We start from the raw sequence: 21,523 nt of genomic DNA, 5'->3' as shown, positions 1-21,523 counted from the left end.
AAACTGTGTTTAACATCCATAAATAGCTTTCCAAGATTGTCCCTGTTTCGATTCCTCCAGCTGCTGTGCAACGACCGTTTGGAAATGATATGAGTGAATCTGCAGAGCTGTGAGTGTTCAAAGCTGTTTTTTTTATTATTTTTTTATCTATCTTCCAAAAATGAAAAGCAGAAATTAAAGTCCTCGGGGGGATATCGCTGCTTTCATTTCAGTTCCCAGAGGAGTTGGATCAACGTGAAGCTAAACATAGCTACACCACGGCTAATGCCGCGCCTAATATATGATAATGGATGGTTCAAACCTCTGGGTCATTAAATAATCATCCTCCAGAAGTTGTGTTTTAATAAGCTGTTCTGTCAACGAAACCAAGCCAAACTCTCCATTTACAAATGGAATAAGTGACTAGCTTGGTAAACAATGCATGTACAGTACAGTATTGTCGGTTCGCATCCGAACCTTCAAACGCGTCTGTTTTTTCGTAGCGTTCACACAGAGTTACATCAATTAGTCAGTCAATCAGAGACTTTCCGATCCAAGCTGTTTCTAACCCCTACGGATGTTGGAAGGAGACGCCAGGTCGAGCCCCGTTGGCCCTCAAACCCTGCCAGCCGCGGAACAGCCATTAGCTGTCTCTTCTCTCCTCTCCTCTCCTCTCCTCTCCAGGGCTGGCCGGGCACCATAATTAGTGGCACAAACGGCTGTTTTTCTCTGGGTGAGCTCTGCTAATGCTAACCGACTCATTATCCATCCTCTCCCTCCTACCCTACGCAAGAGAGTCCAGCCATTAGACGCCGGAGCGTGCTGTGAATCATCTGTTTCTGCCTTACTCCATGAGCCGTGGGTGAGGCGGGGGTGAGACCGGGGTGAGCCCGGGAACGTGGCCCCGGCCCGATCCAGAGACAGGAGAGGTCAGGCCTGATGATGGGAGCTGGGACACCGGTGGCCGTGCCGGCAGCCTGGAGCCTGGAGGCCAGCCGAGACGGGCAGATGGTGCGCCGCAAAGCTGGCATGTTTATATGGGAACTAGAAAAAAAACATAATCCGCAGTCTTTTTCCTCAGTCTCTGTTTTGCTCGCTCTCTATTTCTTTCTCTTTCTCTCTCCCTCGCTCTCTGTTTCCACTCTCTCTTTTCTCTTTTCTCTCTTTCTCTCCTTATCTTCTCTACCCATCTCCCTCCCTCCCTCGCTATCTCTCTCGTTCGTATCCTCGATACCCCCGTCTTTCTCGACAGTACATCTCTGCGCCGTGCAACAATAGCAGGAGGAGGAGAGGGGGAGAGGGGGAGAGGGGGGGGGGAGAGAGGGGAGCAGGAGGAGGCACGCTCGGAGCTCAGAGCTGACTACCAGCCCCTCTCGCACGGGGGGAGTTGGGGGAGCGGAGGAGAGCACAGAGCGGACCAGAGGCTGTGTGAGGCTGCAGTAATGAGGGCTTCCACAACAGAGAGACAATCAGAGCCCTGATCAGTGGGGAGCGGGAGAAGGAGAGAAGCCCTGGTGAGGCCAAACAGCATGTAGTAATAGGCTGGCTAGGGCCGCGGGCTAAGCTGCTTACCAGAGCCAGGTGCTGGGGGGGGGGGGGGGGGGGGGGGGGCGAGACCTCTAGGGCAGGGAGGAGGGCAATGTTACCGTACACTAGAGAGGATAACAAATGAGACATCTCATCATATCAAAGTGGGTTCTTCTGTTTAAATATTCATTGAGAACAAACAACAGAGAAGCGGATCAAGTGAGCTGCGCTGCGAGTTATGATAACTGGAACGGAAAAGCATTCCGGCGCTATGAGGCGTGCTCTCTCATGGTACGGTGACACATATGACATCGCAGTGCGTTCCCTGAGCTTCACCCCGCCGCCCCCCTGCCCCCCTCCTCCCCCCCCCCCCCCCCCCCCCCCCCCCCGCCCCCCTAATAGGCACGCAAAGCCTTTCAGCCGCATTACCCCGTCGACGGGAGATGGTTTTATTGCAGCTGGCGTACAGTGTGAAAGTTTTCGGATTTGTTGGAGCGCGCCGGGGTTTCGAAGGCGGATCATATTGTTTAATGGCAGGTTTAGAAACAAACAGTGAATGCGAGGTTATGTTTCCATGTGGCTCAGAGAGCATCCTGAGCAAATGTGGGGTCAGGGGGAGCATATGTGACGTAAACAAGGTTTGAAATAGCCCACACACACACACACACACACACACACACACACACACACACTGAACCCATTCAAACCAGTGGCGGCTAAGTAAGCAGCGTGCCAGAGAGATGGAGCTCTAACCGAGATTGATTACAATCAATAGCACCACCACAAAAAGCCGGAGGCCTTTATCTTTTATCGGCGGCTTAATATGTGGAGATCCATCTATCAACGTACATTTAGGCAGTCACCTTTCCGGAGGGAATGATTATCTGTGCCAGGTAGCTCATAGTAGCTCTGTTCTTATTTGGAGGTGATGAGACACCAGTTGAGGGTGAACTATGACGCTGGCAGGGGTAACTGTAGCTTTGCATTACTGCAACCGACAAAAGGGATGACACGCAGACAACTCCAGATCAAACAAAAGAAGCAAGACGTGGAGGTGAGGATGGCCCATTGGAAATGATGAGAAACAGGCCAAAACGAGAGGCTGTCTGTTTGAGGCTGTTTGTTCGAGGCTGTCTGTTCGAGGCTCTCTGTTACCCAACGGTGATGTTCTCTTCAGAGACCCATGCAGACCGAACGGGCTCCCGGGCGTGACAATACAGGCTCGGAGACAAGCTTCGAACGGACGACACGCTCGCGTGACCATTTCCAGTGATGCCTCAGTTTGACCCTTATATTTATCCCACCCCCCCCCCCCCCCACAAAAAAAAAACCCCTGCAAAAACCCTACCCGTCCTCTCTCTTCCACGTTTTTGTCCCTTCGGGGCGCCTGGGAAAACAATTTCAAACCAGGGAGCCTGGAGCTATCATCCCTGTTGCGTAATTGGGTCCCTTGTCACCCAGCAAATGCAATAACAGCGTTGGGGCGGCGGTGCAGGCCTGCTAATCTAAATGACATCAGTGTCCTACTTTGGATGGTGCGTGTTATGCAGCTCCGTGAGCGCCCGGCCCCGGCTCTCTGAGCCTTGTGAGCGGCAGCCTCCGTAGCCTGAAAGAGGAAAGGGGTGTGGTCACCACAGCCCTGAGTGACAGGCTCGAAAATTGCCCACTGGCGTAAATGGCCTCCAATTGTACTGTACCACCTCCCCTCCCTGCCCTCCTTCTCTTTCTTTCTTTCTTTCTTTTTTTCTCTCTCTCTCTCTCTCTCTGTCTGTCTGTCTGTCTGTCTGTCTGTCTGTCTGTCTGTCTGTCTCTTTCCCTCTCTCTCCAGGAACAACCTCACCACTGCCACTACTGTCAGATGACATGAGACATAGATGACATAGAACATGGTGGATAGAGGATAGTACTCAGGATGAGGGTAAAGAGCTTGATGTAGGACACAGGTGAATGGCTGACACATAAACACACACACACACACACACTTACTTATCAGGGAGTAATTGTAAAAGTAAAGTGTGTTCTACATAGTCTGAGTCCTCTTTTAGAATGAGAACATACAGTACATCTAGAGCACTTAGGACACGCAGTAGGGTTCTCCTTCTGAGAGCTCAGGTGACGTATTAAGTGTTACACACGTCCATCAAGCCGTCTTAGAAGAACTCCGGCTGTAATGAGCGTGCTGTTAGAAATCGGTTGAAGTCGTGGGGACGGGCTCATTGTAATGCACGGAAAAGAATGTGATTATGGATAATAGCATCGTAATGACACACCTTTAGAAAAAGGAATAAGGGAGCTGGCTGATAAGTGCATGCGTTGTATCCTCCAGGTAAGACCACCTACTATAACAGGCACAAAGAAAAGACCCCTGCAGTCCTTTTAAAGATAAGATAAGGTCAAAATGACCTGCTGCAGTCAACTCGATCAACAGTGTACAGTAGAGTACAAAAGCATGGGCAGGCATGATAACATGAGCAGGGGTTGGTTGGAAATTGCATTGGGGGGGTGGGGGGGGGGGTGTCTCAGTCACTCGTGTATATATATATATATATATATATATATATATATATATATATATATATATATATATATATATATATATAAAACGGCTAGGGTCTTCTCTCTTCTAGATAAAGTCCTCACCTGCAGAAGCTAAGATAAGCTATTCTATTCTATCTTAATCACATGACTCCCTTCCCTGGATGTGTACAATACCCTTCCTCCGTAACGAGGCGACTTTTAATTCACATTACTTGACTTCCAAGTTGGGATTCGATTGGTTGAGTAGTTTACCTCCACATCATCAGAAAGCGCAGTGGGGACCTCTCTAACTTTTTCTGATCCGAATACATCTAAATTGGTCCAGCCAAGGGAGGAGTGGTGGAAATGCATGAAAAAAAAGCTGGAGCAATTGAGCGCAGAATGCGAAGGCTGTCTCGGGATGACAAATGAGTTGTTTTGCTGTGCAGTTCAAAGCCGTGCAGCGGCACAGCAGAAGTACATCAATTCAAAATAGTCATGAGAGAGAGAGTTGATGAGATGCTGCCTATTGATTTCACTCATCTCCAAGGCAGAACACAACATGACCCTGGAAATGGGTGTGTACACGACACACACACACACACACACACACACACACACACACACACACACACACACACACACACACACACACACACACACACTAGGTGACAGAACATTGTAGCCTTGGCTTCATGTAAGGATTTATCTAAAATACTGATTGTGGGCAGCAACTACTCATCAATTTCCATATAGAAGTGTACACTTGCTATTTTAAAGAAGAAGCAATCTGCAGATGGACTATTTACGGTGCTCTGGTAAAGCATCAGGTCAGTGACATTATGAACCTGGCCAGTAACAAATCTCCCTCCAGGCCACCATAGATCAGTGAGCTCATCTACTGTGGCTACTCTCATCCATCTACAGCACAGAAGGGCGAGCTACAGGGTGCAGAGGCTTCACACCAGCTCCTTTAACCTCAACACACACACACCCCCACACACCCCCCCCCCCCCCACACACACACACACACACCCACACACACCTAAGAGAGGCTTTATGTGACGTCTATACAGTAGCCACGGGAGAGAACATTGCAGCCTTGGCTTCATGTAAGGATTTATAATGTCTGTCGGCAGTAGCTTCTTTAACTATTTCTTTATGAAACTGTACAATTGCAATTTCAAACAAGCAGTTTAGAATGGCGGCTCTTTGAAGAAGCAATCTGTGGATCGATACAAATGACTGCATTGAAAGGGAACTCGGTATGGTGTCATGATAGAATAGGACACTTAAACCTTCCTGACTGAATGGAACTGGTTAAGTCAATCCACAATGCACTGTAGTATGTGGAGTCGTACTGTCCATACTGGAGAGAGAGAGAGAGAGAGAGAGACAGAGAGAGAGAGAGAGAGAGAGAGAGACAGAGAGAGAGACAGAGACAGAGAGATATCTTAGTTACCAAAAAGAAGTAAAGTGCATTGACTGAGCAACGTCTCCCAAATCCAGCAGTAAGGGGGGGGGGGGGGGGGGGTCGGAAGTGGGAAGTGTGCGTGTTCGTGGGTATTGATTGGGTGATTTGTATGTGTTGCCGAGTCCAATAAATGTGTCTGGAAACATGCGTTGATGGATGTGTCTCCGTTCAGGCCTTCAGCCTGGGAGCGGCGAGCAGAGAGCTCTAACAGCCTTCAAGGTTAGCCGACTGGAGGAAACAGATGGATGCTCTGCGTCCTAACTGTCTGTAATATGTTCAACTCAATCATTCCCTCTCTCCCCGTCCCACACTTCTCCCCGAAAGCAAAACAGTTTGGAGAAGGTCTTAAGAAGAATTCAAGGTTGTTGTTTTTTTAACTTTTTTTTAATATCCTGTGAAGAAAGCAGACACACAGGACAGGACTGCACTGCATGTCAATCTCTGGTTGCCACTTCATCTGTGATACTGTAGTATATGTTAAGTGGTGTGTTCATGAAACGTACAAGAACATGGGGGGGGGGGGGGGGGGGGGGACATGTATATGTATATGCAAATCGAAGGGGTAAAAATAGTCCTGTGCATACAGTCGATACAAAAACACAGAGATTCATGGATGGATACAGTAGTTACACACACACACACGCACGCACGCACGCATGCACGCACGCACGCACGCACGCAAACACGCACGCTTTTTCCGGAGATGAACTTTACTCTCATTTCATTTCTCCTCCGTTCTTGTCTTGCCTGGCCCTCAGGCGGTAGGGCTTCTTCCACAGCCCCATATATCCAATTATCTGCGCTCTGTGCACTGTGGTGACACATCGATTGACACAGGCAAAGTTCTGAGTTATCTTTGTGACATGGTGTAACGCCAGGCTAGCATTATTACTATGATGAACTCCTCATTAAAGTCTATGTCTGGAAATTGAGCCTAGCTGTCCGAATAGAGATATCTCTCCCCCCTCCTCCTCCTCCTCGCCTCACTGCAAGGTGGCAATGAAGAAAGAAGGGGGGGGGGCGGGGCGGGGGGGGATTCCATCTGTTTGATTAGGGTAACACCATTCTCCCCTGGGCCAAACAAAACAGCAACATCACTCCCCCCCATGGTACGATTTGCTAAATTACACTAAGGCTGTGCGCTTCCCTCCCGTGGGCTCCTGGGTAATGGAGTCCCCCATGATGGATGGCTCCATGTGTTGGCTGCCTTCTGCCAAATGTCCAAATATGCAGACTCGTATACTACGGAGCATGCTTTGGGAGTGTACTACTGTCCTTAGAAGTATGTGAGTAAAGTAGGCAATGTACAGCACAGTGTATTTGGGACTGGTTGTGCTTCCTCTTGTGTGTCCTGCCTTCTCTCCGCTTCCCTGCTGTGGTCTACTTAGGTCACGATTTCCATAGTGCATCTCTTCATTTCTAGGCGAGAACGTTGCCACACTTGGAGGTAGACGTCGGAGGACGGGCTCATTGGAATGCATGGAATGGAAAGCATGGAATCAAACCCTAACCCTTCCTCATTCCATTCCATGCATTACAATGAGCCCGTCCTCCGACGTCTGCCTGGGTCCCTGGGTCTAGTAGCCAGGCAGCCCCTGCACACCTGCGCCTGTCTCCCAGCCAAGCCCAGCCGTACCCTGGCTCCCTGGGTCGAGTAGCCCGGGCACACCTGTTAGCCTAGCGCAGACGCTACTTCATCACATTTACTGTGACAGCATGCTGAATTATTCAGTGTTCAAATGAAAACTCTTCACGTATGCATGAGGGAGCTATGAATAACCACTCTCCATCATGTATATTGTACTGGGATGTGTGTATGTCTCTGTGTGTGTGGTTGTGTGTGTGTGTGTGTGTGTGTGTGTGTGTGTATCATAGGTGTACACAGGAGGTGTGCACAGTGAGCTAGACATGTTTAAAATAGAGCAACCACTATTCCATTCTAGACTAAAGAGCAGCCGGTGAGATGACAGCATTGAGAGAGGCCGTAGCGATTGTGCCACTTTATGTAAGGAGCCAAATATCGTGACAGCACTCTAAAAACATCTTGGGAACTTAATTAAGGACATTCGGCTCGGCAGAGAGATCATGCCCTGACAGAGCAATTCATTAGAAACCCATCAAGGCAATCACAAACTGTGTGTGTGTGTGTGTGTGTGTGTGTGTGTGTGTGTGTGTGTGTGTGTGTGTGTGTCCCAGCTATTGAACAATACAGCATGACCTTTGAGGCGCAATAGACACAAATAATAGACAGTGGAGGTAATTTAATTATGGAAGTTGAGTAATTGCCCTGATATGGAAGAGCGTTCAGACAGTGCTCTCTGTTTGGCCCCAGGTCAACCGTCCTTGGATGAAATGAAGCTCGGAGGGAGTCATGGAAACCCACCAGGCTGTGAGGGGAGGGAGGTGGAGGACCTTCCTCGACCAAACAAAACCTTAAAATGAGAGGCCAAAAAAAGTGACTGAAAAGCAAAAACCAAGAGTCCATCTTTTCCATCTTTCCATACACGGTGGAGAAGAAAGAGGCCGTACTGTACGTTTCTCTGTCTGGTTCCCGAGGTTTTGGGGGACTGAGGAGGGGCAGACTCAAACTGTCGTCTTCAGTGGCAGAGTGTGACGAATGGGGGGTGCAGACAGTCCTAGCTAGCCTGCCTGCTTGCTTGCCTGCCTGCCTGTCTGTCTGCCTGTCTGTCTGCCTGTCTGCCACTTTGCATTCTCCACCCCACTGCTTATACAACAGAGGGATTTACAGCATAGGCTTAAGAGTCTGCAGCCTAACAAGACAAAAACAACACACCCACAACCGGCAACAGAAATGTCGACGACTGGCTGCATTTCCACTTTCTGTCTTTTGTGTGCGGTAAAGACACACAGACACATGCATAGACATACAGAGCAACAGACACTACTTGAACAGTAGTTCTAACAGGCACACATGCAGTACCTTCCTGTGAATAACTTAGAGTTTTACTTTGATGCCAACCCTGTTGCTTCCGGTGCCAGGTATCCCTCTCACCCACTCACGCTGAGCTGATTAGAACCACCCTCATGTGAAGCTGCTCATCGCTCTCACACACAGCGAGAGGGAACATCGCGCTGTTTCCCCTCCATTTAAAGCTCTCCAGTAACATGATTTTAGATACAACTGCATTGTGTTGAGGCTCTAAGCTTACGTCATCTCATTGGGGGGGGGGGGAGGGGGGAGGGGGTGTTTTTGGAGGGAGATAGAGAGAGGGATTGGGAAAGAGGGGGATGAAAATAAGAGGAAAGCTGATTTCATGCCCAGGGGATTGCATCTCATTTTCTCTCACAAGGCAGGCTTGTGTACGGACCTGTTTGGTGCATTACTGCCACCTAGTGGTGGCTTGCTGAAACATGCATACACCACAGGGAGAACGTTGAACGTTTCTGAAAAAAAGTCGAAAGTTAGAGATTATGATTCAGAGATGAAATGCTAATCTGACAGCTAAAACATGAAATACCACTAACTAAATACCCCTAAACTAAAGTTCTATGTATTAAACTGTACAAGTTGGCCTGCTGTACCTACTTTTGGCTTCCTACTTACAGTACCCACCTACTCATATGCCTGTGGAGGCTAGTGGAGGTAGAAATCGGAGGACAGCCTCATTGTAATGCATAGAATGGAATGAGCAACGTGTTTTTTTTTTTTATACCATTCCCAAACTTGTGTATTTAATCCCATTCCTCACTTCATTCCATGCATTACCCGTCCTCCGATTTCTGCCTCCACCAGCCTCTACTGTTATAGGCCTACCTATTTGTGATTGTGATTGTGAACAGCCACAGCAAACAGTACAGCTAGTGTTCTTTGCAGGCTTCTGTTTTAGCCAAACACTAACACACACGATTAAACCAATCAAAGTATGATTTGATGTATTTATATGTATGCTACTTATTTTATTTTATTTATTTTATTGCATTCCTATCCTTGTATTTCACTGCGCTGTTGAGAGGTAGCTTGTAATAAACATTTCATTGTACTGTTTTCAGCTGTATCCTGTGCATCTGATAAATAAGCAATGATGTATTGATTATTAGCTGAATCAGGCGGGTGTTAGTGCTGGACTTGAAGAAAAGCCTCCGTGCTGCTGTACGCATCAGTATCTCTAAGACCAGAGTTGATTAACAGTGATGCAGCCGTACTGTGGAACAAGAAAGTCCCCCTTGATAATCTATGCAGTGTCAGTCTCATCACGATTAAACAGTCGAGCTGAAGCCCCCCGGTGAGATATGAAGAGGGTAATTGCAGGGTCAGAGAACAGCTCATTGCCCCAAAACTGGGCTCTGTTTCAAACGGAAATAAAGGGGTAGAAGACAGAGAGAAAGAGAGAGAGGGTGTGTGTGTGTGTGTGTGGGGGGGGGGGGGGGGGGTGTGTCTGCTTGTGTCTGCTTGTGTGTGTGTGTGTGTGCGTGTGCATGTGTGTGTGTATATGTGTTTGTTTGTGAGTCTGTGCTTGCGTGTGTGTCTGTGCTTGCGTGTGTGTGTGTCCACTTGCGTGTGTGTGTGTGCGCTTGCGTGTGTGTGTGTGTGTGAGTTGGAGACAGAGAGTGAAAGGAAGAAATAAAGAGAGTGCTATCTGCTCTTGAGCACTAGCAGGTGGAGTCTGAAAGGTCAAGCTCATTCCAATGCCACTGATCACAGCTACTCTTCAACATAATTCCACCTCATTAGACTAGCCCGGGGCCCGGTGCCCTCTCTATTAACCGCTAAATGAAGGAACGCCACCACGGATTAAAGAGGAAAGTCCCCCATCGTCACTGGGATGACACTGCACACACACACACACACACACACACACACACACACGCACACGCACACACACACACGCACGCACACGCACACACACGCACACACACACACACACACACACGCACACGCACACACGCACACACACACTCAGACATCCGAGAAAGCCTTTTAAGGGAGTTTTTGGAACATCCTGAACCAGCTGAGACAGAACTAGAAATGTTCCATATCATCAGTCACACCTCAACTCTCAGCTGAGATTAAAGCCGTGCGACATCAGCTAAACAATAACAGATAAACAAACTGCGGCACTGCAGCAAACCGTCTCACTCCGTATGTGCTCCGGGTCTCCGAGGCATATTTTGAATATCACACACACCAATGCTTTCAATGACGCTTTAGCATAAAGCTCCGTAAAACCCATCAAACCGGACGGAAACACATGATTTCGAAAACAGCATACGAGTAACGCAGCAAATATAATCATGCACATGACCCCCGGGTACTCACGGTTGTTGGACTGGATCCCCGTCTAGGAGGTCAGGGTCCGGTCAGAGGTGTGTGTGCGTGTGTGCGTGTGTGTGTGTGTGTGTGTGTGTGTGTGTGTGTGAGAGAGAGAGAGAGAGTGTGTGTACAAGCGTCCATGTGTGTGTGTGTGTGTGTGTGTGTGTGTGTGTGTGTGTGTGTGCTTAGATGTAACAAACAAGTACTCACGGTCATTGCACTGGGTCCCAGTATAAGAAGTCATGGTGCAATCACAGGTGAAGTTCTCCCACTGCTGGATACACACGCCCATGTTGGCACAGGAGTCTTCCTGGCAAGTGGTACTGGGACCTGGCATGGCAGAGACAGAGAGAGAGAGAGAGCACAGGAGAGGGATGAAGCAACCACAGGGGGCGCCACTGAGCTGAGTAACAAACTAGGAACCATGCAAGAGTGCACTTCAGAGAAGGGATAGGGTGGGGGACATGCAGGCCGTGTCATTCCATTCCATAACAGGAAGTCTCTCAACGTTTGCAGAAATAAACGTAATAATAATAACACAGCATTCCCTCAGAGTACGGATTAGCACTACGCACTCATGAACAGGCAAGAACAGAAAACCAGACAAATTAAAAGACATTTTTCCACATCATGTGACTTATGGTGACAGATACTAGACAGGAGTCACAGAGATGAAAAGTGTTGTGTGTCCCACCCCCCCCCCCCCCCCCCCCGCGTCGTCTTAAAAAAAAAGACCAAAAAACAACGCCACATCTTCCCCACTGTGAAGAGACACACTGTAGACTGACAACACTAGACACAGGAAAAACGTAGAGAAAAAGATAAACTGGAGAAAAAAACGAAACAAGAGAAGACTTCAGAGCAGGGAATGCATACCGCTCAGGTATGCACTCGAGTCAGAGGTTGAAGGGGGTATTCAAAGTCATACCAGATGTGTGTGTTTTCACATTCTCCACCATCACACATATCTCAACACTTTTGAATACTTTGTTGTCTAAGAGGGAATGCAACAGACGAGAAAAATAATACAATCCAGTCAGAAAGAACCTTATATATATAAAAAAGAAAAACTCCAAAAAACCAAAACAACAATAAATGCAAATAAACTGGTGGTGTTTAAGTGCAGTTGTCTTGTTGTGAGACAGTGAGAGAGAGAGAGAGAGAGAGAGAGAGAGAGAGGGAGAAGGAAGACACTGGAGGGGAAACAGAAGAAGAAGTTGATGGCTGAAAGTGCGTTTACTGTGTAATGCACGGTGTCAGTGTTCAACCACACGCCACGGTACTTTATGAGAGCTCCTCCTGAGAGGGACTCACTCTCTGAAACATCTCATATGCCATATCCCATCCGCAGTAAAGGAAGGAGTGTGACAGCTTTGGAGAGGGAGATGGGGGAGGGAGAGGGAGGTTGAGAGGAGTAACTGCTTCGATGTGCAGCGGCAAGTACAGCTTCAACTGTACATCAACTGACTACTGTGGGGTCTTTTTATATCTCAATGCTAGGGGGAAACTAGTGAGAGTAGAAATCGTGTTTGATACCACCCCCTCAATCCATTCCATGCATTAAAATAAACCTGTCCTCCGATATCTACCTCCACGAGCCTCCCTGGTGAATACATTTCGCCCATATGGTCTACCTTGACAGACTACATGCATAAGAACGATGTATGTTCTCTGAACCGAGTCTCTAGGAATATGTATGAAATGCACACATGATGCAGTATGAATGGGCTGTATCTATTGATGGGCAAATCTTAGCATTGATTAACATCAGCTACTGTACATGTAACTGTAGCAGGAGCTGTGCTGTCGGCAACTAGTGACTTCACTGACAGAGAGACGTAGTGACATCATACATACATGGTGCATCATACATTCACGGTAAAGTAGAAGTACATGCAGTGTGTATAGGATGGATATCTCTCTATGGACAAAGCCCAGCTGAAATGTGCGTTGATAAAAGACAGGCAGTTGCTGTAGAGCACAGAACTGATGATGCCGCTGATGTGGAGAGGCAAGGTAATTAAGCTACCATGTACTGTAACATCCAGATGCTTCTCTCCACCAGTGTCTCAGCCAGCCTGCCTGCCTGCCTGCCTGCCTGCCTGCCTGCCTGTCTGTCTGCCTGCCTGCCTGCCTGTCTGTCTGCCTGCCTGTATATCCTCTCTCTCCTTCTCTACTTTAATTCCAACACTGATCATACAATAGACCCTAATGCTCTGCCTCTGTAGCAATCAGTCCTCTCTGTCCTTGCCCCTGAGAGCGCCACAACGCGGAGTTTCTCCTGAAACTTTAATGGCCTTGGCTGATCTGGCCAGGCAGGCAGAGCAGCAGCATTACCATAAAGAGTGGGCCTGTGGGCTGGGGCACGGGCCCGGGCAGACAGCAACAGTACTCCTACAACATAATTATACAGGCCTGGAAATGGACCTCATGTTTTATGGATGCCCTTCCCCCTCTGGTTTTTCAAATTACGGTGTTTTTTCACCTCCCTCTCTCCCTCTCTCTTTGTCCTCTCTCTCTCTCTCTCTCTCTCTCTCTCTCTCTCTCTCTCTTTCCCTTCACTGTCTCTCCCTGCCTGTCTCTCCCTCTCTCTCCATCTCCCTCTCTTCTTTTCTTCTCATCCTCCCTCCTCTCTCTCTACAAGGTCTCTCCCGCCACTTTCAGAGAGAACGAGTCCCCCTCCAGCAGCAGCAGCAGCAGCAGCAGCAGGCTGGGCCGTCGTTGTCATGGCGACACACACAATGCATTGCACACAGCAGGCTTTCAGCCACGCCTCAGAGAGGCAGAGTTTTTGAACCCTCTACCTTGCAGGTCGGCTTTGGTGAAACCAACTTTGTTAGCGCGGAAAAAACAAACAAAAAACAGAAAAGAACAAAGCGGAGAACAACAGAGTCAGGTTAGTTAGTGAGGGACCATAGGTGTTAGTCAGTCAGAGTGTTCAACAGGGGGAGGCTGGCGGAGGTAGTCATCGGAGGACGGGCTCACTTGTAAGGCATGGAATGGGATGAGGAACGATACCATTCCTCATTTCATTCCATGCGTTTACGACGAGTCTGTGCCACCGATGTTCTGCCTCCACCCGCCTCCCCTGCTTCAGTGTATAGCATTGTTAATAGGTTAGATTGCAAACCAAAAAGGGGGTAGAAAAAGGGATCAAGTAAGGTGAACGTTTTACTCCCTCTCAATAAAATCTGCTATTTCATTTATTTAAATTTTTTTTTTCCTGAAATAACACTCACTGTCATTGTTAAATGTCTCAGATTCACTTTGGTTCACATATCATTTCTGACACAGATTTAGTGCTATTCACTGGCATCTCTGTAAGGGAGATTGCTGTCCTTGTATTTGCATCATGACGCTCTACCACCATCTAGTGGTAGTATATGCAAACATCATATTTTGGTGATAGATAGAGCTGATTGTGAGGCAGTGACAGTGTGGGACCCCAGTTGGGCATAAGGCTGCGGGGCTTGACAGACTGTCAATGGGTGTATGAGTGTGCGCAGGAGCATGTTTTTTTGCTATGAGAGGGTACAGATTTAGGGAAGCTGCTATGACAGAGCACGCTACAGACCGGTTTAAACATAACCCCAAACCCCTTCCCCACCGGTGTTTGCAGATCTGAAGGAACCGGGCCCGTGTAAACTCCAATCCCATCGGAAGGCCTTAACACCTATCCGGTTCCTTCAGATCTGCTCTACAAACACTGGAGGGACTAGGGGAAGGAGTTCAGGGTTGTCGTTTATTTTTTTTTAAGACTGGGCATACAGAGGTCGTAGGTCATTCGGTACCTTCGCAGCCACGTTCGACCTGCCCGCTGCGGAACAAGGCGTCGTTGATGAGGTCGGGCAGACGGCCGTTCAGGTCCACAGACGCCAGGCAGCCTTGGAAGCCCTCGCGAGACACCACCAGCTTTGGCAGGTTCTGGTACATGTTGGGCCCCAGGCCCGCGACGAACAGATCACCTGGAGAGATGGAGGGATGGAGAGAGAGAGAGAGAGAGAGAGAGAGAGAGAGAGAGAGAGAGTGAATGGATGGATGAGGGAGTCAGTAAGTGAGCGAGCGAGAGAGAGAGAGATTATGTAAACATCACCGCAAGAGAACAATCCAACATTCACGCTGGTAAAATGACCCTGTGTACCTTTGAGGTCCAGGTTCTTTGCTCCGTTGACGTTCTGAGTGACAGACTTGGTGTCCACCTTGAGGGTGTGTGTGTTGGTGGCGTCCCTGGTAATGACCACGTTGTGCCACTGGTTGTCGTTGAGGGTGCTGTCACTGTTCCCCTTCAGCAGGCTCGGCCCGTTCCCCAGGTCAAACACATAGTGGATGAATCTGAGACGGGGAGACGAGGGAACAGGCATGCAAACTTCAGTACTCCTTATAGTAAGTGCACTTCATCGAGGGTGCTTCTTCCGGGCACTCATGGCTGTGCCCTTAAGAGAAGAGTGGGCACTTCAGCCTGTGTGTGTGTGTATCCATTAGTGACCCACTAGAGAGGAGGAGTGGACTTAGCTGGAGTGGGTAAGTGCAGAGGGATGCCAGGGAGATACAGGAGTATACACACACACACACACACACACACACACACACACACACACACACAGAAACACGCATACACACACACACACACACACACACACACAGACACACGCATACACACACACACACACACACACACACACACACACACAGACACACGCATACACACACACACACACACACACACACACACACACACAGACACACGCATACACACACACACACACACACACACACACACACACACACACAGACACACGCATACACACACACACACACAGACACACGCACACACTCATTAGAGAGGATGGCAGTTAGAGCTCTCATTCTCATTCGACTAACTGTCAAAAAGCAACTCTCCAACTGAGTGGATAAAAAGGACCAGCAGATAGATTAACTAATAACGCACTCCAAAAACATTTATAAACATGAATATGTCACTATATTGGCTGTTCCCTTTTAAGATAACATCCTCCCACACAAAATGTCCCATTAATCCCCATAAACACTCTCCAACAACCACACTCTCCATCAACCAAATCACGACCGATCCACCTCACCCTTTCACCAGCTCCACGGCGATGAAGTCGTTCCCGTCTCCACTGTTGAAGAGGATGAAGCCGTCCGGGGAGGTGGTCTTGAACTGGAAGAACAGGTGCATGGTGGAGTAGGCCTGCAGCGTGGCCAGCCCCAGGTAACTGCCCTTGGTCTTGAAGGTCACGGGGTCGGCGATGATGGAGCGCATGCCGAAGCGAGCGTTGAGCTCACAGAAGTCGATGTCGCCGTTCTTGCACATGTCGATGTACAGCATGCCGTTGAACTTCAGACCCTGCAGGCGGAGATCGGGTTGGTCTTAGTGATCAGATCACTTATGTTATACGCAATCACAAAGTAGTTCTATATATCATATAGTTATATTTGTGATACTGAGTGATGACGGTATAGTCGTATAGTACTGGGGGAGGCTGGTGGAGGTAGCTCATTGTAATGAGGAATGGTATGGAGCTTCAGAGAAGCACCCTCAAGCGCCCTTGAACTTGTTTGTAAAAGAACAATTGTTTTTTTGTTTGTGTTTGATACCATTCCTCCTTCCGTTCCATGCATTACAATGAGCCCGTCCTCTGATTTCTACCTCCACCAGCCTCCACTGGTAAAGTAGTAGTATACAGTATATATTATTGTGTTTATCTGTTTTTATCGTAATATTTAACACTGAAATGACACCTCATTAACAGTGAGACGTCTTCTTAGGAAGATTTTTAGGAAGTCTTTTACTTTGCAAAAAACGGTATAGCCTGAACAGTAATGATGGCCAGCAGCTAAATAAGTATTGGGTGTTTGACATCTCTTCATGGCGACCCGACTGTATACCTGCAGGTGTCCGATAAAGGAGGAGGGGGCGGAGGAGAGGAAGCGTCGCTCCGTCAGAATCCCCGTCTCCACGTTGTGGAACTCCAGACGTGTGTGGTCGCCCGCCATTTGACCTGGAGAGAGAGAGAGAGAGAGAGAGAGAGAGAGAGAGAGAGAGAGAGAAAGGAAGAGAAAGAGACAGAGAGAGAGAGAGAGAGAGAGAGAGAGAGAGAGAAGGAAAGAGCAGGAAAGAGATGGGAGGAGGAGAGGGATAGATAATGGGATAAGGATAGATTTCTCCTCTTTAATGCCCGGCTACATACAGTACAATAAAACATCGATACGTAATATTACGGTAAACGTTTTGTCTTCTCTCCAAAACCCAATAGCCAAAATGATTCAAAAACAAGAACATGCTGGAAGGAGGTGTTCTCAACACATGAGAAGCGGGGGCAGTACCTTCAGACATGTCTTCATCCACGGTGAGCTTGAAGTTTTTACCCCTCCGCACCACTCTGACAGAGTGCCAGTCATTGTCATTGAGCTTTTGGCCCGCATACAAAATCTCTGGTCCCTTGCCTGGGAAGGAGGGTTCGTTAGTTCGGGGACAGGGGGAGTTGCAACGCAAACCAAACCTTTGTTTTCTGCTGGTGGGACAGGCGAGTGTCTGAGGCGAAAACGAATGTGTGACATACTAATTGAAAGGTGTTATGGTGCCACCGGTTCAAGTTGGATTCGAGTACAGGATGTCTATTCCCATAAAGGTTGATAGACGTTTTTTTAAAGATGGTTTTTGAGAACCATCAATGATTTTTATCTAGCATTTTAGCTTAGGCATACTTTTTTTTTTTTCTTACTCTAAAACAAAGATTTGGTTTGGTTTCAAAGACAGTGGAGAAAAGAATAGAACAGAATACCAATATGCAACAATAACTGCTAGATATTTACTGCCAGTGGAATACAAGATCACTACTAAGCTCCAGGAAATAACTGCTGTTACTCATAAAAGGGCTTGAAATATTAAAGAGGTTGTGTAAGGAGTAGGACGTTATGTAAAGTGTGTGTATTTAAGTAGAAAGGGCATACTGCACTGACAGATTATTTATTCAAGGAGCAACTCCTCAGTCAGCCACCAGAGGGCAATATTAGCCCACTCAACTAAAGGGGGATCTGGGCAGGTTTGAATCAGGTTGGAATCAGAAACTTCTAAAAGATCAGGAGAGCTGTGGAGAGAGCTGTCGGGCGTCTCATCCTGTCCACACTGCAGGAATACTCCTGTTCTGTATGTGTTCTCATCTCTAACAGACTCTAACCGAGAGGTTCAGACCACCAGGACTCCATCAAGACCTCTTTGATGATGCAAACAAGTCCAACCCAATGCAATGTTGCACAGAGTTGGAGATGGACATGGTATGGTTTTAACAGTCAGCTCTCTTATACATTGCAACTGTAACTGCAACACTGTGCAATACTGCACCTGCAGTACTATAGAACTGGGTTTTCCGACCCGAACAGTAATTTTCCTGTTGTATTGTAAGTTGTATTGGTTTGCTAATTGACTATAGTGGGAAGTATCACATTACATCACTGTTGTTCCCGTTGCAGCCGTCACTAGACTCATTTAGAACACTAATAGAACATAATATCCACACTTTAAGTTGTTGAAGTGTCATGAATTAAAACTAGATAACACAAGTGTGTTTCTTCAATAAGTGTTCCTCCGGTCTCAAACTTCCACTCAGGTGTGTGTGTATGTGTGTGTGTGTGTGTGTGTGTCAGTTCATTACAGACATTATAGTACCTGCCGGTTCATTACGGCTGTTGTATAATCAGTGACATTGATGAGCATAATTGTAGTGAATGAGTGTGTCTGATCCATCACTACATAGACCATGAAATGAGCTACAGTTCACACACACACACACACACACACACACACTCACACACACACACACACACACACACACACACACACACACACACACACACACACACACACACACACACACAAATCACTTACATACTGTACACCCTTTCTCATAAATACATCTGACCCTTGACCCCTGTCATGACACATGATCCACCGTCAGACTCAAAGACCCCTGTGTGAGTAAGAGCAGTTATACTACTATACCTTTCTAAGTCAGACATTTATCCCTAAAGGTACTCGGATCCTTACAAATCAGAACTTCTGTAACATTATCTGAGAGCAAATAGAAAAAGCACGGGAACCAACCTTCTAAAATATCTAGAGCAGACAAAATACTGGAATGAACTATTACATCAGTCTTGTATCATAACTTCTACTTTGATCTCGGCTATTACTGATCCCTTATCCATGCAACCCTCTTATCAGACTCCTGCATATTGGCTACATTTGGTTCCCCCTCTAGCCTACAGTACCACACAAGGCATGTTCAACATTTATTCAAAGAAGAATTCTCCAAAAAGTGGAGTATTGACTTACTGGTGTTACAGTTAATCCTGACACAGTCTAGATGGGGGGAGAATAAGTGACAGATGAAATCGCATCCTTCAAGGTTACAGCTGCAGACATCCAAGAACAGATACGCCACCTTCCGGGGACGGTCACATGACTGAGGCTAGGCGGCCATTTTAGGTAGGGTTGTGTGATGGTCAACATTCAGCTGTCATTTTGGACATATCCATTCTTGACCAAATCAGTTTTAAATCTTTGTTAAAGATCGGAATTACTTTCATCAAATCAAGAGTAGTGAGCATAGTGGGTCTGATTAGATTAGACTTCATGTTGGGCCTCATGCAGGAAGCGATATACGAACAAATTTCCTCTTATTTTTGTTTGTTCTTTGTTCTTATTTTCTTGGTACCCATTGATTTCTGGGATTCAACAATGTTTTCTTATTTTTGCTCTTCTCTTAGGTAAGAGAAAATGTTACGAGTGGTCGAGAGCACTCTTACCAAGATACGAAAAAGACATCTAGTTTTCACAGTTCACAAATTGTTTGTCCAACGCAAGGAAACATAAGTTTTAAATTTGAGGAACATAAAAAAAGCCATGAATATCATATAATCAAATTTAGATTATTATATGTTTTAGAGTAATTATAATTATTGGATTATTAAATTTGTGGGGTAATACTATTGGTCCATTGATCCCAATTAAGACCAACCCCTATAACATGGATGATACTGCATGCGTTCAGCTTCTCAATGGCTTACATACTGTTCTTTGATGCTTTGGCCATCCAGGCCTTACGCACAGAACACGTTTTTAGAGATCGCACAGATGGCTGCTGAACCGTTTCAGATTGCCAAGAGCACTGCTTTTAGATTTGTGCAATACTCTGGAGCCTCAACTTAGGCGAAACACACACCGGTCAAATCCTGTGCTTCCACACCTGCCCTTATATAGTGTTTAGGGGCGTTACCTATGCTAATAACAAACAATCGGCCACGGGCCTCCAATGTATGACCAAGTGGGATTCATCATTCAGCACACCTGGGTAAGAGCAGATTTGGATGGTTAAGAACGTTTGCTGCATCTGGAGTTGACTTCTCTTATTTTTTCTCTCAACAGAAAATGAAGAGAAAATATAAGAGACATTTAAGAGAATGTTGCTGCATGAGGCCCAATGTCTCATATCAATTTGAATTCATTTAACTTTTCTAAATGTTTGATCAATACTCAAAACACTGTGTCAATTTCAAAATGGCCGCTTGTAGTTCATTGGCCACATCGATTTCCAACCCAGTTTGTCTAACCACAATTTCACACCTAAGTCGTGTAGCCACAGCTTGATCTGGAGATCAAATAACAGTAAATAAAGAGTTTACAAATCTACTGGCTACAGATAGTACGCTGATTCCTTCTGAGGGAGAGACGTTTGGCCCTGTGATTGACAGGTGACAGGAGTCGTGATCTGGGTTGGGATCCATGTGACCTGTCTCGTCATGTACCATCAACCGCAACAGAGAAGTGGGAGCAAACAGCCTCGATCCAGTCAGCACCAGCGGCCCGCGGACCCCCAGGGGGTTATCCCTTAGTACCTCTAGCGTATGGGCTTAAGTACTTCATCATTCAAAACTAGCTAGTGCTTGTGTGTGGATAAGAGTAACCAGCCAAATATGATGAATTACAGTTAGACAGGCTAAATGATGTAGGTTGAGATACAAGTATGCCTAATGTCTTTATCATACTCTACTATATCAATAGAGATAAATCTCAGAGGAATTTAGATTGTGTTGAAACATATTACGTGGATACATTTACATGGATACAACTTCCTGGGACCCAGATTAATCCTACTTCTAGGACTGGAAAAACGTTCCATCTGGACTAAAAAGCACGTTACACTGGAGGGCTTTTTAGTTCAGGAGTAGGTGTAATCTGGCTTAAAAACCTATAGTTAGGCTTTTAATACTGAATATAGAATCATGTATGTGTATCCATTCATCTATCCTGTTTTACTACATGTACTGTTGACATTTGTCGTATGCGTGTAAGCATACTGTAAGTACAGTATGTGCTGTGTACTGTGTGTATAAACTAGATAGAGAGAACTATACCACCTCCTATGTGACCTACTGTATATGCCAGCTATATGCTAGCTAAATGCCACCATCTGCAGGCGCGGCGGGTGCTGTGGGCTCGTGCTGTTTGCCAGGCGGGCCGCAGGCTAAGGGCCTTTGAAGGGGTGAGTACCATCTTTGAACAAGGCATGGGGGGATGCCACCTACATATGGGCGATACCATCTACAGTAGTGATACTGCAGGGGTGTGCTAATGAATACTGTATAACCGTGGACCTGCTTACATGGACAAACCAAAAGGATGAAAACTATGCAATAAACGTACAAAAACACATTTACCACACGACCAGACC

At 46.9% G+C, this 21,523-nt stretch overlaps 2 protein-coding genes across 2 annotated transcripts in view; one reads left to right on the top strand and one right to left on the bottom strand.

Moving 5' to 3' along the window:
• LOC310818174 (breast cancer metastasis-suppressor 1-like protein-A) overlaps window positions 1-21,523 on the top strand; it is a 409,511-nt gene that overhangs the window by 311,151 nt on the left and 76,837 nt on the right. The gene's annotated exons all lie outside the window — the stretch shown is intronic.
• Window positions 1-21,523, bottom strand: part of nrxn3b (neurexin 3b) — a gene marked incomplete at its 5' end in the record, with an annotated part of 217,078 nt that overhangs the window by 121,466 nt on the left and 74,089 nt on the right. The window contains 7 exons of the mRNA XM_083689157.1: window positions 10,980-11,099; window positions 14,561-14,734; window positions 14,911-15,101; window positions 15,869-16,137; window positions 16,680-16,792; window positions 17,118-17,237; window positions 19,126-19,152. Coding sequence (XP_083545283.1) covers window positions 10,980-11,099; window positions 14,561-14,734; window positions 14,911-15,101; window positions 15,869-16,137; window positions 16,680-16,792; window positions 17,118-17,237; window positions 19,126-19,152 — 1,014 coding nt within the window. The remainder of the gene's footprint in view (window positions 1-10,979; window positions 11,100-14,560; window positions 14,735-14,910; window positions 15,102-15,868; window positions 16,138-16,679; window positions 16,793-17,117; window positions 17,238-19,125; window positions 19,153-21,523) is intronic.

Source organism: Argentina silus (assembly GCF_951799395.1).
Source record: "Argentina silus genome assembly, chromosome: 17".
Classification (NCBI taxonomy): domain Eukaryota; kingdom Metazoa; phylum Chordata; class Actinopteri; order Argentiniformes; family Argentinidae; genus Argentina; species Argentina silus.
This window is presented reverse-complemented; position numbering and strand designations above follow the sequence as displayed.